The sequence below is a fragment of the Pleurodeles waltl genome, chromosome 2_2 (assembly GCF_031143425.1).
Source record: "Pleurodeles waltl isolate 20211129_DDA chromosome 2_2, aPleWal1.hap1.20221129, whole genome shotgun sequence".
NCBI lineage: Eukaryota > Metazoa > Chordata > Amphibia > Caudata > Salamandridae > Pleurodeles > Pleurodeles waltl.
The window spans coordinates 423324267-423340790 of NC_090439.1; the positions used below are offsets into that span (position 1 = coordinate 423324267).

Here is a 16524-nt window from a genome sequence, read left to right on the forward strand (position 1 = left end):
CTGCTTCTGGAGGGGACTTTGTGCCCAGAGTGCTTCATCCTGCCAAGGACTGAGGTAGTGGATGCCTTTCTCCACTGGTTCTGGAGGGGGCTTGGTGCCCAGAGTGCTTCATCCTGCCAAGGACTGAGATAGTGGATGCCTTTCTCCACTGGTTCTGGAGGGGGCTTGGTGCCCAGAGTGCTTCATCCTGCCAAGGACAGAGGTAGTGGATTTGAATCTCCACTGGTTCTGGAGGGGGCTTTGTGCCCAGAGTGCTTAATCCTGCCAAGGACTGGGGTAGTAGATGCCTTACTCCACTGGTTCTGGAGGGGGCTTGGTGCCCAGAGTGCTTCATCCTGCCAAGGACTGAGGTAGTGGATGCCTTTCTCCACTGGTTCTGGAGGGGGCTTGGTGCCCAGAGTGCTTGGTCCTGCCAAGGACAGAGGTAGTGGATGTAAATCTCCACTGGTTCTGGAGGGGGCTTTGTGCCCAGAGTGCTTAATCCTGCCAAGGACTGGGGTAGTAGATGCCTTACTCCACTGGTTCTGGAGGGGGCTTGGTGCCCAGAGTGCTTCATCCTGCCAAGGACTGAGGTAGTGGATGTGAATCTCCACTTGTTCTGGAGGGGGCCTTTTGCCCAGAGTGCTTCATCCTGCCAAAGACTGAGGTAGTGGATGCCTTTCTCCACTGGTTCTGGAGGGGTCCTGGTGACCAGAGTGCTTCATCCTGCCAAGGACTGAGGTAGTGGATGTGACACTCCACTGATAGTGGTGCAACATGCAAGCTACCCAGGCTCCTGGAACTGACCACCAGCCTCGGACGACTGACCACTGGGGATAGCAGGTCATGTTTGCGGTGGTGCCACTGGCTCGAGATTTTGCGGGGCCACTGGTGGTGCTGGCGGCGGTGTCAGTTGCGGCGGTGCTTGCGGCTTCGTCAGTGGCATCGGTGCTGGCAGAGGTGTCAGTCGCGGCAGTGCTTGTGGCGGACTCTGTGGCATCGGTGCTGGTGACGGTGTCAGTAGCGGTGGTGCTTGTGGCGGACTCTGTGGCATTGGTGCTGGCGGTGGGCTCTGTGGCATCAGGGCTGGCGGCGGTCTCTGTGGAATCTGTGCTGGCAGCAGCCTCTGTGGAATCGGTGCTTGCGGCGGTCATTGTGGTGGCAGTGCTGGTGGCAGGCTCAGTGACTGGGGTGCTGGTGGCGGGCTCAGTGATTGCGGTGCTGGTGGAGGGCTCAGTGACTGCGGTGCTGGTGGCGGGCTCAGTGTCTGCGGTGCTGGCGGCAGTCTCTGTGGCGGCGGCGGTGCAGGTGGCGGTGCTGGTGGCGGTCTTGTCCACCGTGCAAGTTGGCGTCGACGTGGACCTGCCCTTGACTTTCTGGCCCTTCCCCACCTTGGATGGTGGCGCAAATGTCTTGCCACTTTCCACTTTTGTTTTGCCTGAGCCCTTGGTGGCAGGTGTTTTCGTCTTCTCCCTCTGGGATGTGGGCAACTTTTTGACTTTTGGAGGTGGTGGAATGTCCTTACCCTCTCTCCGTGGGACTCTGGCAGCCCTGTTGCATGGCGCACTCCAAAATCCCGCTATTGCTGGCACCACTGTGCCCGGTGATGTGAAATAAAACTGCAAACTTCATACTTGTATTGTGCACTTTTACCCTGAGGCTTCTTGGTGCTGTACACATACCGCTATGGAACCCTTCCTGGCTTTTCCCTGTGAAGTGCCCACTCCTGGGCACCCCCAAGGTGAACCCAGGCTTCCCAGCACTGTTGTGGCAGTTGTGGAGATTAAGCAAGCTATTGCCCAGAGTTACAGAGTGGGACCCATGATCAGATTAGGCACTGAGGTGAAAAATATCAGGTCCGAGGAAATTGAGCCCAAGACCAACTGAGGCAGGAATTGAACCCTGGTCCCAGGCCAGACCTCAGCATCATGGTCTGCCGATCTAACCACTGAGCCACAATTCTCCACCATCAGAATGTGGTGGCTGAGGTGCTGGGTTGGGACCTGGAAAGGCGGGCCCTAGGGGACGGACGGGGGGGGAGGTGTAGGGAAGAGGTCAACATTTGATAGGAAAAGCTTTTTAGACACACTGGGACAGGTAGATGGAGGCAGTTTGGGAGTGGAGGAAGAGGTAGTGGATGTAGGAGGTGTACTTTTGCTGACTTTGGGTAAAGATGCATGGGCTGGCGGCTGTTGTGAGGTGGATGGCTGTTGGGTGGGTGTGTGGCTGCGTTTGTGTACTTTGGGAGGAGGGCTCACAGACACACTGGGACAGGACACGGGATGTGTGAATGGTAGTGAGGGTGGTGAGTGCACGTGATCGGTGTGTGGTGATGGGCGTGCTGGTCATGGAGGTAGTGGCTGAAGATGTAGTGCATGCAGGTGTGAGTGGAGACAAGACAGGGAGGGAGACGTGGAGGACGGGGACACAGTGGAGGCAGTGGATGTTTGTATGTGTGCATGGGTATGATGCTTGTGTGAGTGCCTGTGGGATATGTGGTGCTTATGTTTGCCTGAGCCACCCTTGTGTGTTGATGTGTGTGCATGCTGGTCTGATGGCGTGCTTGGGATAGTCTGAGGTACAGGGGATTGGGTCTGGGTGGAGGAAGTTGGAGGGGTGAGGCTGGACACAGGGACAATGGCTGCCATCAGTGCTGAGGCCAGAGCCTGAGATGCTCGCTGTTGGGCTGCCTGCCCAGAATGAATGCCCTCCAGGTATGCATTTGTTTGTTTCAAATGCCTCTCTACACCCTGGATGGCATTCAGAATGGTAGACTGCCCAACAGTGAGGGATCTCAGGAGGTCAATAGCCTCCTCACTGAGGGCAGCAGGGCTGACTGGGGCAGGGCCTGAGGTGCCTGGGGCGAAGGAGATGCCCACCCTCCTGGGTGAGCGGCCATGGGACACACGCTGAGGGGCTGCTGAGAGGGTGGTGCTGGAAGGGGGGGATGCAGCTGTACCTGTTGATGCGGGGTGCACAGAGGGGCCCACCACCGCAAGGGAGCTTCCATCAGAGGAGGAGTCCCTGTCGCTGGTCTCTGCTCCTGTCCCTGCTGTGGAGCTCCCCTCGCCCTCCGTCCCACTGGTGGCTTCAGACTCTGTTGTCTCGCCCTCCAGGGCCATGTGGGATGCAGCTCCCTCCTGCTCCGGTGGCACTGCTCCTCCACCTGATGATGCTAATGCACACAAGAACAGGGAGACCACAAAAAGTTGGGGGTGAAGACAGAAGAAAGACATGTTGAGTGCATGCAATACCGCTACCGTTGGCGGACACTACAGACACAGCAGCCCTCTGCACTACGCCATGCACTTAGAGTTCCCTAATTAATCCCAGGGACATGGGGTACAAGGCCTCTGCCCGATTGCTGCACACATGGAAGTCACAGGAGCCTGACTAGGTGTAAATGGCTCTTACCACTGGTGGGGTTGGGGTGCCACATTGCCTGCCTCACAAAGGGACCTTGCCTACAAAACTCGCCCTGGCCTAGGGGAACCCACAGCCCACCTCCCCCACCCAGACACCTCGTAATGCGCGCAGAGTCAGATGGATGTGAATATACTCAGCCCCTTGTGGCTGCTGTGATGCCCTCAAGCGCCCATCCAACTCCAGATATGCCGCCGCCAGGATCCAGAACATCAGGGGGGTCATGTTGCGATGGACACCCCTCCCACGTTGGGAGGCCATCCCCAGCTGGGCCTCTGCCGTCTTCTTGCTCCAGCTGCGAATGTCCTCCCGTCTTTTACGGCAGTGGGTGCTCCGTCTGTGGTGGACCCCCAGGGTCCGGACGTCCTTGGCGATGGCACGCCAAATATCCTTCTTCTGGTGGGCGCTGACTTAGAGGAATAGTACAGGGGAAAAGGATAATCTTTAACCGTCTGGACCGTCACAGTCATTGACCCACGTTCCCACCCTTGCCCTGATGCACATACACACACCGTCCGCTCATGCAGGCCTCAGTCCCCCCCTGTATATTCCATCCACACCACTCCAAACAGGCTTTTCCCTTACAGCATGCTCACAGTGTACTCACCTGTTTGTCTGGAGGACCGTAGAGTAGCGTGTACTAACTTCTCCAACTCCTCCGAAGTGAAGGCAGGGGCCCTTTCCCCAGACACATGAGCCAACGTAGCTTCCAGACTGAGGTCAGATCAGCACTTGCAGTGTAGGTCCTCTCCTGTCGAAGGTCAGGTATCAAGTGAGTGAGCAGACAGAAAATGGCGGTCACGTCCGCTGCGGTGCATACCGTCACCGCCGGCGTACATCGTCATTGGCTCCTGGGACCCATAGGGTCCAATAATTACCAAAGCAGGATTGCGCTGCGGTCTTCGACCGCCTACCGCGATGGTGTACAACGCCAGCGCAGTTACCTCATATCTCCTTGTCCCACATTACAGGTCAGGCAGCCGCCATTTCAGGGGGCCACATGGCATTAATTCTAAATGCGTCACACCTATCTAGGCCTTGCATAGACACAGTGACAGGCACATTGCGGATTGTCAAATGTGTGCAATAAATTCTTTTTTTAATACCTCAGTGTTGGCTGACTCTAGGCACCCTGTTCACGTTCATAGGGCACGTCCTCTGGGGCAGGTGAGGAGATGGCGGCATCCTCCGGTGTACAGACCGCTGGTGGACCTGTCGACAATGGAAGACAGACACATCATTATCACTTACAGACTTGATCGTGCCACAATCCAGGAACTGTGTGCCCAGTTGGAGCCAGACCTGATTTCAGCTATCTGCCATCCCACAGGAATCCCCATTCTAGTTCAGGTCCTGTCAGTACTCCATTCCAGGCAAGTGGGTCTTTTCAAACTACAGTGGCCATTGCATTAGGGATGTCCCAGCCTATGTTCTCAAACGAGTTGTTCAGAGTGTTGTCTGCCCTGCTGAAACACATGCGCAGCTACATCGTTTTCTATCAGGTGGAGGATTTGCCCACAGTGAAAGGTGACTTCTATGCCCTGGGACATATCCCCAACATCATAGGTGCCATTGATGGGACACATGTGTCATTGGTACATCTCTCATGTGAATGCCAAGTTTCCAGGCTCAGTGCATGATGCTTACATTTTGAGGAATAGCAGCATCCCTTATGTGATGGGGCAACTCCAGAGGCACCGTATGTGGCTAATAGGTGAGGACAAGGACCCTATACCTTGTGAATGATTGGCTGGGGTTGTCCCTAAGGGTTAGTGTGTGTCTAACAGTTGTCCCTCAAAATTTGCAGGTGACTCTGGGTACCCCAACCTGTCATGGCTACTGACCCCAGTGAGAAATCCCAGGACAAGGGCAGTGGAACGCTACAATGAGGCACATGGGTGAACTAGGAGAGTGATCGAAAGGACCTTCGGCCTCCTGAAGACCAGATTCCTGTGCTCCATATGTCAGGTGGTTCTCTCTACTACTCATCAAAGAAGGTGTGCCAGATCATCATGGCCTGCTGTATGCTGCACAACCCGGCTTTGCGACAACAGGTGCCATTTCTGTAGGAGTATGGTCCAGAAGGAGGTCTTGTGGCAGCTGTGGAGCCAGTGGACAGTGAAGAAGAGGAGGCAGCAGAAGAGGATATCAACAACAGAAACAACGTTATCCAGCAATACTTCCAGTGAGACACAGGTAAGAAGACATCACTGCCTCCTACATCTCATAAATTGTTAGACCTATCACATGTCTGTCACTTTCACCCAGTGTATGGACCCTGACTTGTCACTTTGCATTTCCATTTCACAGATGTGGGTCCCACTGTGTGACCTCTGCTATATTACCTCATGGACTAGAGCTGTGTGACATGGGTATGTTGACAAAACAATGGACATTGCTATTTTCCTTAGTTATAGCAAATACACATTAGTGAAAGGACAGACTGACTCCAGATTGTTTTGTGATTCAAGGGTGTTTATTTAAGTGCAAAATAGTGGAGGGGGTTGTAAAATGGGCAGGGCTGATGGTGGAGGAATGTCCATGGCAGAGTCCAGTTATTTGTCTCACAGTTGCATTGTCCAAAGTGGCATAGGAAGTGGAGCTAGGGCAGTTTAAGGATGGACAGGGTGACGAAGTGGGACAGAAGGATGACATTCAGGGTGGTCTCATTTCTTGGCGGGTTCTTGGCATTGTTCTATGTCTTTGTCCTGGATCTCAGGGACCGCTTGCGGGTGGTTCTCCATCTGCAGGGGGTGGGGTGCTGGTGTCATGGTCCTGTGGCGGTGCCTCCTGTCCACTAGCGCCGGCGGAGGTGGTGGGCTGTTCATCATCGAGGCTAGTGTCAGGGGCCCCTTGTTGTGATACAGTGTCCCTCCTGGTGTTCACAAGGTCCTTCAGCACCCCTACAATGGTGACCAGGGTGGTGTTGATGGACTTGAGTTCCTCCCTGATCCCCAAATACTGTTCCTCCTGCAGCCGCGGGTCTCCTGAAACTTGGCCAGTACCGTTGCCATTGTCTCCTGGGAATGATGGTACGCTCCCATGATGTTAGAGAGGGCCTCGTGGAGAGTGGGTTCCCCGGGCCTGTCCTCCACCTGTCCCACAACAGACCTGCCAGTTCCCCAGCTTTCCTGTTCCTCTGTCCCCTGAACCGTGTGCCCACTGCCTCCTTCCCCCAGGTCCCTGATGTTCTTGGGTTGGTAGGTTTGCCTGGGTTCCCTGTAGTGGTGGACACACTGCTGCTTGACGTGTCCTGGGGACATAGGTATGGGCCCGCTGGGTGGGTGCTGTGCTGGTGTTTCCTGAGGGGGGAGGCTCTGTGGTGGCATGTGCCAGTGTGTGGGGAATCAACTGTCCGAGGTCCCAGATGGGCCGGGCTGGTCATCTAGATCCAGTTGGAAAGAGCTGCTGTCATCACTGTGGGCCTCTTCTGTGGTGGGTGTCGACAAGTCTGGAACCTCCTGTCCGGTGACGTTGGGTAGGGGTCGTGCAGGGGTATAAATGCATGATTATTGCATCTGTGTGTGCCATTGTGTGCAATGTGTGGGTGATCCTGTACCCCAGTGCTTACATTCTTGTCTAGGACCTTGTGTGATATTTGGTTTGGGGATCTGTGTGGATATCTGTAGTGGACATGCTTTGGTGATGGGTGTCCATACTTTGGTGTTGCATGCAGGGCTTGGTATTGGGATGTGTGGGTTGTGATAGTGGGACATATGTGAGGTGTTGGAGTGATGGGGGTGAGGGTGGGGTATGTGATAGCATGCAGGTAGGGTGGGGGATGTAATAATAAAGATTTGACTTACCAGAGTCCATTCCTCCTGCTACTCCTACGAGGCCCTCAGGATGCAGTATAGCCAAGGCCTGGTCCTCCCATGTTGTTAGTTGTGGGGGAGTAGGTGGGGGTCCGCCGCCAGTCCTCTGAACTGCAATCTGGTGTCTTGAGACCACAGAACGCACCTTCCCCCGTAGGTCGTTACACCTCTTCCTGATGTCATCCCATGTTCTTGGGTGCTGTCCCACTGCATTGACCCTGTCTACGATTCTGTGCCATAGCTCCATCTTCCTAGCTATGGAGGTGTGATGTACCTGTGACCCAAATAGCTGTGGCTCTACCCGGACGATTTCCTCCACCATGACCCTCAGCTCCTCCTCAGAGAAACTGGGCTGTCTTTGCTGTGCCATGGTGTGGTGTAAGTGATGTGTGAGGTGGTGTGTGTTGTGATGTGTGAGGGGATGTGTTTATATGTGTTGTGTGAGGTGCGTGGATGTTGTGTGAGTGATGGTGTTGTGTACCTGTGGATGCTAGTTTGTTGATGGTGGTGTCTCTCTCTGTGCTTCGTTCTCAATTTTTATCGTAGGGATTTGTGGGTGATGTGGGTGTGTGTTTTATATTGTATTGGGTGTGTGGGAGTGGTATGTGTATGTGTATCAGGTATGTGTATTTAGAATTGTCCAATGTGGTTGTGTTTTGTAAATGTGTGTGTATTTTGAACGCAGCGGTATGTACTGCCAAAGGATTACCGCTGTTGAAAGACCGCCACGTGGATTCGTGGGTCGTGATAGTGTGGGCGTATTCCTGTTGCCATGACGGTGAAGGTTTTGTTATCGCCAGTTTATCACTGACCCTTGCTGTGGAGGACTTGTGTGGGTGTCTGGATTTTGGTTGATTATGGCCTGTGGGTCGTAATAGCTGTAGCGGATTTCCGCGGCCGCAGCGGTGTGTTGGCGGTCTTCTGCATGGCGGTAAGTGGGATTTACCGCCAATGTTGTAATGAGGGTCCTTGTTTTTTACTTTAAACCATCCTCGCCTTACCCCCCCCCCTGTTATGCACTTCTCCTTATGAGGGAAGAGCCTTTTGATATACCCTGCTGAGTCTTACCTGCTTATACTGGCTGATGGCGAACCGACTGATGTCCTGAGGACAAAGCCTGACACTGTATGCTGCCCCATTTGGATGTTTAACTATCTGATGATAAATTGTAATTGTCTGTTTTCCTTTTCTTTCTATGTACCAACTGCTCTTTTGAGAGAGGCCATAGTTAGATGTTTTCCAAATTCATGTTGCTAAATTGTTTTGCATGAAGACCAACATGCTGATGCTAATGAGAGGTTAGTTAAGGAGTTCACTAATATCGGTACCAAATAGACAAATGACTGAATCTTTGCTTTGTTGAATAATGTACTAATGATACTGTGCTAAAGTTGATTCATGCTGATGTCGTGCTTTGTTCTAATGTTCATGACTTATGCTTTGATAAAGCCTTATTCAAATTGCCAAATTATAGTAGCATTGATGTGCTTATTGATATTGCGACTAATGAACATCATACTAGAGTGTAACTAATAGGGAATAAATATCCTAACTCATCATTGTGGAGTTTTGTGCAGCAGTGCAACACATTGTGGTTGTAAAGCAAAGGTTTGAGAGGAAATGCCTTGCACTGTGTTGATTCTTTTGAAGCCACAACTGGGCTAGCAGAGCAGTTTCAGGCCCACTTTAAGGGTCCAGGACAGGTAGGCACCTTTTGGGAAGTTAGGACTCTCATCTAGCAATGTTCCAATGCTGGGTACAAGGTTGTTGGAAATTATTCTGTCCCTAAAGATCAGATCAGGAGGCCAGTCAGCAAGGCCTTGGAGTCACTTTGGTGGTCCTGGGCTCAAGATACAGTTCCTTCTCACTCAGGCAGGAGGGCAGAAGGCCAGCACAGCAGGGCAGCAGAGAGGCAGCCCTTCTTTGAGGAAACCACCACAGCTGTCCTTCTTCTGAGTCTTACACAGGTCCAGGTATATAATGAGGAGTTAGGTATGAGAGTCGAATAATTATACCTGATTCCCACTTTGAAGTAGGAGAAGGTTCTGGAGGTTTCCACCCCTCTGAGGTATCAGTCATTTCCTTACTCCTCGCCCTGTCCTCAGCTTGTCTGGGGACACAACAGACTAGTCACAAACCCTTTGTAAGTGTGTTCAGGTAGGACTTTTGTTATGTGCAAGTGTGGTAGGTGACAGTTGCCTTCCTCAATAAGTCAGAGTGGCCCATCTTGCCAACATCTATCTTCCCTTTGTCTTGAGGTCTGGGAGCAGTCACAAGACCAACTGCCAGCAACACCTAGCCACTTGGCCCAGGGACAAGATGCATGTACAAATGGTTAGGGTAAAAAAATACCAACTTTAGAAAAGTGGTGTTTTCAGAATTGTAAGCTAAAATCCGAGTAGTGAAGGCAAAGATTTTGGGAAGACCACATTAAGGCTAACAGGACTAACATCACCAATACAACAATAATCCAGTTTCTTACAGTATAGCATAATAGTGACACCGAACTCTGATTAAGTGAGCTGTATTTGTTATAATAACTCATCTATTTGTCTGAAGAGCCCCACAGAGTATAACTAATTGTTGAATTGTTTTGAAAGAAATTGAAGATTGCTTTTTGGTTAGAGCTAAGTATTTACCATACAACACAACAACCAACCCTCTTTAAGTTTAAGTGCTAAAGATAATATTAAAAAATAACAGATGATGATTGGAATACTGAACAATGTCAAACATATACTCCCAGTCAGAGATCTGGGCCTAAATCCATGTTTATTCGTCCAACATGCAACCCCAGTTTGGATGAAGCCATATGCAAATCAGTCTTGACCCATGCCTTCCATGGGAACAGTCCAGCCTGAACTGCCAGGCCAGGTCCTCCCTGGACTGGAAACAAACATCCTGTAACTGGTTTGGGGGTATCTCCCCTCATCAGCCAGATTAGCTTGAATCCAGTTGTAGTATCTTGCACTAAGCTGTACCTCATTTGTATGAGCCTCTGTTATATTGGGCAGTGAGTGTGGTGTAGTAAATGTGGCATGCCATGGTGCTTCAGGCGCCATATTAAAGGCTTGGCTGGTTCCTTGCAGATCTGTATAGGGAACAATGTTTCCTGAAGATGCATCCCATCCTTGCTATTCCAAAACAATAAATGTGACAAAAAGAAACAATGTTTGCACTTTTATCTTATCCATATAGCATAAATACATGGTGTATAGACAGCTCAAACAACCAGCGGTGCTCTCTTAGTGACAGTGCAGTGTAACTGAAGAAAATGAAGCAACAGGAATTGAAAATACAGGGTGCAACTTGGATATCCAAAGAAATGATTCAGGATTTCCTAGTGCCCAACATTTCATAAACAATGGTTAAGACCAATAAGTTGAAATTTCAACCCTATACAATGATTCAAATGGGATCTTTCTCAGAATAAAACAGAATGCTGGCAACCTGGCTATAAAATCCTGGAGAAGTGACAAATCACCCAAGGAGTTGGATGAAGATTGTCCTCAATTTCAAGTTGCTACATTAATCAAAAAGCTCACTCGCTGTCAGTGAAACACTTGAACAACACACAGATTGCACAACTAAGTGCCTGTTTATGGAGCTATTATATACAAACGGAATTCATATAACTGAAACTATTTCTTTGAGGTAGTGGTTTATTTTTGGATAGTACAGCTCCAAAAACTGAAAGCCTGGTTTACCTTTTTTGTTTCTGAGCTGTGCTATCTGAAAATAACAAACTAAATATGAGAAGTCTTGGCTTAACCCTTTCGCTGATAGGCCTCCTCTGCACCCCCCTAGTGTGTTGAGCCCTCTTTAGGATATTTGGGGTAGTTCACCCTCATGCCTCCATAACCTTTGTGCACATAAGCTATCCAGACCAAATGTGTGTCCTTTTTCCAACACCCTGTCGTTTGTGGATTCCTCTGGAGGGGACTGAGAAATTAGCCACAAAAAAAGCAATATTTTGAGTTTCTTTTTTAGAAAATTACGAAATAAGTGCTCCAGGCAAAAGTGTCTGTTTTGTTCCCTAAAATGGCATTCACAAATGGTTTGCAGTACTAAAGCCACCATCTTCTCAGCTTTCAGAAACATGCAGAGCTTAACAAAAAAAAACTTTAAAAAATGTATCACAGTTTTAGCATTTTTCTAGGGACGGGTAAAGAATTTCGTTCTGCCTGCGGAGAATGTGGAGTTTTTCACACTCCACGCAGAGCTCTGAAAAATTCAGCGTAGTAACATGGAGCTGATTTTTTTCTCTTGTTCGTGCTTGCCAATGTTAAGTTGGTGAGCGGAAGAAATCGCTAAGTTGGAAAGCGCAAGAGAGATTTCTGAACACAAGAAGTTGAGGCAGGCTGCGACCCCACACAATAAGAAATCTGAGGAACTTGCTGCTTGAGTAGAAAATCTACTCGACCAGCAAAAAGAAGCTAGCGCCCTCTCAAATTCAATGGAAACAGCTCCCCTTCTCCGAGCTCCACTGCTCGTGGATCTTCGCTTAGCATGGCAGAGTTTTTTCAGCACTTCGCAGAGTTCCATGTAGCAGAACTCCGCAAACTCCATTCAGGCGTTCTATTGCAGGAGTGGAAATTTTTAACAATGATTTTTATTAATGAATAATGTACTGACTATTGATGAACTAATCTGTGAAAATGGATGACTTTTGTAAAGGGTCACCATAATTCATTTTGTTCTCCATTTAAGCAAAACTTCGGATAAAATTGCAGTTTTTTTCCATTGCTCAATGCTTGCCTTAAAGAAGTGTGATTAATAACTTATAGATGGGTAGACAGCTACCTCTAGCGAGTCTTTGCGTTATGTCTTACAAGGTCAGATTTATTAGGTCATTGTACGAGTTTGACTGCTCTGTTGCTTAAAATTGTCACTAACGTGTGGTTTCTTCCTCAAGGATGGAAGTAAAAGCAACATATTAAGACGTTTCTTCCTGAGAAGTGAAGTTTTGATGATCTGGAACAATGGATCCACAGACGAGACAGAAGAGGAGAAGAAACTGTTGTAATTGTATATGGTTAATAATGTTGTCAGTGAATTTTTAGTTATATAAAAGTATTTTTATTGGCTGAATCGTATAACACACCATGTACTGACCAATCACGAGCTTTTCAAAAAGTAATTTAATTATCTGTCACCTATTCTTATTGTTGCAATCTTCCCGTGTTCCTTTTCTGAGTAGTTCTGTCGGAGTTTCGGCTTGAGGGAGATCTTAGTGGAGGTTCGAGTCATTAGTGATGTGGGTTTACCTGTCGATGTAGACCAGACCCTATGAAAACTTTCCTGATGGTGTCCCCTTGCTGAAGTAGACTGCATGTTGTTGTTCTATGGGTAATATATGAAATTGTAATGTTTTAGGCGTCTCTTGTGTTACAGGTACCAGCTGCAACTTATAAATTAATTGCTGCATAGTGATAGTAATTTTTATATTAACCTGAGCTAGTGTGTTTTTTTAAAATTTGTGTTTCTAATTTCTTTTTACATTAAGCCCAACATGTTAATGCTAATTAGGGGTTAGTGAGGGAATATGACATTACATGCTCATGATTTATATTGACAATCTTTGATATTTTGTTGACAAACTTTGATCTTTTTTTTCAATGTATAACATATCTCTGTTGCAAATATTGTTATTATTAACTAGTGTTATGATACTTGAGATAATTTGCTTACTTGCTTTGATAAAACTCAGATATATAAGATGATCTAATCAGCCACTATTGATCCTATATGCTTATCATTTATGTTTAAGAGTCATTTTCGTAACTTTAGTGTTGTTAATATAGGGAAATAAATTTATAATAATTCTTAAGAAATTGGTTTGGTTATTGCGTAGTGATTAGATCATTGATTATTTGATTGTTGGTGTTTATTATGATAGTCATCACTGACGTCCCCTCAAAACTATGTTGCGTCAATCCATTGGCCTAAAGCGTGAAGTCCACTATTTAGACTAAAGTAATAGCTAGGATTTCTTGGCGCTGCAGCACTATTATCTCTATTTTTGTGCTCTCAACTTACTTCCAGATTGGGGTGGAAACTAGGGTTCAACCCGTGGGTGAGCCAGAAAAGCTGCACATTTCTTAAAAGTAGGCATAATTCTGAATTCTGCGAGGGGTCATAGATGTAGATCCCTCTAGATATTCTCAAGTAAAATAACTGTTGAAAATAAGAAATATTTAAAATGACTAGGGAAAAACTGGTATTTAGTGTCATTTTCATCTATATCTTTTTTTCGCAATACCAGATTGACAAAAGGAATATACTATTATGTCAACTGGATCCTTTTGGCTGCAGGGATATACAGGATTTGTAAGTTCTCTTAGAAGCCAAGGTACCCAGATCAAACAACTGAGCTGCACTCTACAGTGGGTTTTCATTGAGTACCAAGCATAGGCCAATTCTTACAGCAAAATAGGCAGAGTGAAAATGGTTTTCAAGGAAATTTATGTATTTATGAAATGTGCACAAGATATATAGGGTAGGAGCAATGGTTTTTTCTAGAACTCTCTATTTGTTGGTGCTCATACTAGTATGTGATTTCTGAGGGTTTCATCTTTCCTATAGACTGGCTTACATTTGAAAGGTACAAATGCGGCAAAATTCTCTTGGTAATGACAAATGTTCTTGTAGTTTATGCTCCTACATGCCTCCTGATACAAATTGTACCTCACTTTTGAGGGTAGGCCTAGTAACCGCAACAAGAAATGGGACAAAATGCAACATGGATGCATAAGATTTTTCCACTGAAAACTGACCCTCTTTTCCCAATGTGGTAGCTCAAGATTTTGGACTCTAGCTCAGCCGGCATCTATGGAAACCTAGCCAATCTTTACATTTTTGAAACTAGATACCTAGGTTTATCCAGAGTGGGCTGACTTGTGTGGCTCGCACCTCATTCTTTTACCCAGAATCCCCTGCAAACCTCAAGCATTGACTAAAAAACACTGTATGTGTGAAAGTTCTGGGGTCTGCAGGGAGCCATACATCTCCTTTGACCCAGCATTACCCGAAGTATCCCAATAAAAATGGTATCTCACTTGTGTGGCGAGGCCTTGTTCCCATGACAGGAAACGGACCAAAATGCAACAAGTAGGCAGCACATTTTTCCACCTAAAACTGACCCACTTTTTCCGATGTAAGCAGCTCTAGATTTTGGACCCTAGCTCAGCCGGCACCTAGGGAAACATAGCCAATCTGTAATTTTTTTTAAACTAGACACCTATGTGTATGCAGGGTGGGCTGACTTGCATGGCTCTCTCCACATTTATTTTAACCTAGAATCCCCTACAATCCTCAAACATTATCTTAAAAAACATTGTTTCCTCTCATTTCTTTGATAGAAAGTTCTGGAGTCTGTGGGAGCCACAAACTTCCTTCCACCCAACATTCCATAAAGTGGCCTCATAGAAATGATACCTCACTTGTGTGGGTAGTCCTAGTACCCCTGTCAGGAAACAGCCCAAATCACAACATAGATGTACCACATTTTTCCACTGAATACTGACCCTTTTTTCTGATGTGTGTAGCTCTAGAGTTTAGATACTAGCTCAGCAGGCAACTAGGCAAACCTAGCCAACCTGAACATTTTCTAAAACTAGACACCTAGGAGTATCTATGGTGGGCTTATTTGGGTGGCTCTCATCACATTTTCTTTTTTTTACCCAGAATCCTCTTCAAACATAAAAAATTGACTGAAGAAACACATTTTCCTCACATTTCTGTGATGGAACATTCTGGAATCTGTATGGAGCCACAAACTTCCTTCCACCTGGCATTCCTCAAGTCTCCTGATAAAATAGTACCTCACTTGAAGGGGTAGACCTAGTGCCCGCAACAGGAAACAACCAAAAATGCACATGGACTCAGCGCATTTTTCCACCAAAAACGTACCCTCTTTTTCTGATATGGGTAGCTCTAGATTTTGGACCCTAACTCAGCCGACACCTAGGCAAACCTAGCCAACCTGTAAATGTTTGAAAAAGCAGACACATAGGGGAATCCAGGATGTCACTACTTGCGTGTATCACATTCATTTTGTTTCACACCACATTGCCCCGCAAACCTCAAACTCTGCCTGAAATCACACATTTTCCTCACATTTCTGTGATGGAAACTTCCAGACTCTACAAGAATCCACAAATTCCTACCACTCAGGATTGCCCCACCTGGGCCAATAATACTGCTGCCCCACTTCTGTGGCTGGGCCGAGAGCTGTGACAGGGACAGATCAAACCAAGGATAATGGGAGCCCTGGTGTGGAGATTCCTATTGATGTTGGATGGATCCGTTGCTGTCATTGGCACTAGGCCAAGCCACACAAGTAGGGCAGAGTTTTTCTCAGGGTGGGTGAGGCAATGCTAGGTGGTAGGAATTTAGTCGATTCCTGCGTATTCTGTCAGCTTCCATTACAGAAATGTGGGAAAATGCGTGACTTCAGGCAAAGTTGGAGGTTTGTAGGGCATTCTTGGTAAGAACATAATACAAAAATGGTAAAGGGTGCATGTAAAACACACCACCCGGGATTCCCCCAGATGTTCACTTTTCCGAAAGGTCTGGGTCTGGTAGGTTTTTCCAGGTGGCAGACTACTCAAGCACAACAAGAGCAGCCGTTCACCATTGCAAGTGGGACAATATCGGGAGTTAGCCAAGCTCACTTGGCCCATATGTAAATTCAACACCCAAAACTCTTTTACTTGCCATTGGGATGAGATGCTGTAGTCAGCGGGGGAGCAGAAAGACTTTTGTCCCCTCGAGTTATAGTGGAGGGAAAATCATGTGCATGGTGTTGGGAACCCCCACCCCTTTTTTCAATGACCTCATATGCCCCCCCAGGGGGTAAACATACTTTGTCCCCATTTATTTGGGTTAGGGGCATGGCTGTGCCTCCACGCCTGTTTTTCTTAAAAATTCTCCACTGGTCTCTAAAGCGCTTTCTGTCCCTGCCCCCAGTGGGAAAATCAGGGCTAATAAGCCAGACTGTGCCCAGTTTTGAGGGGAAGAGCTGGAGGAATTGCCATTCCCCTTCAAGGCAGCCCCCAGCCCTAGGAATTTCTAAAGAAATTAATCCCTGGTGCCTAGTGGCCTTTTGGCTTTCCTGGGGAGGGTGGGGTGACGGGCAGAAAGACTGTGCCCATTTTTATAGGGGAGTTGGGGCATTGTCATGTCCATACTGGGCAGCCCCAACCCCTACACTAATATAACAAATAGTCCCTGGTGCACAGTGGGCTTTCTGCCCTCCCTGCGGGGCAGATTGGGGGCTATTGCCCCATCTGCCACACAGGAGAAG

The 16524-nt window shown here is 47.8% G+C and overlaps 1 protein-coding gene across 1 annotated transcript in view; it reads left to right on the plus strand.

Moving 5' to 3' along the window:
• The window catches only part of LOC138282394 (cadherin-7-like), a 1442915-nt gene extending 1429870 nt beyond the window's left edge, over positions 1–13045 (plus strand). The window contains exon 12 of the mRNA XM_069219909.1: positions 12133–13045. Within this exon, the coding sequence (XP_069076010.1) occupies positions 12133–12143 (11 nt within the window). The 3' untranslated portion in view covers positions 12144–13045. The remainder of the gene's footprint in view (positions 1–12132) is intronic.
• Positions 13046–16524: the final 3479 nt, after the last annotated feature.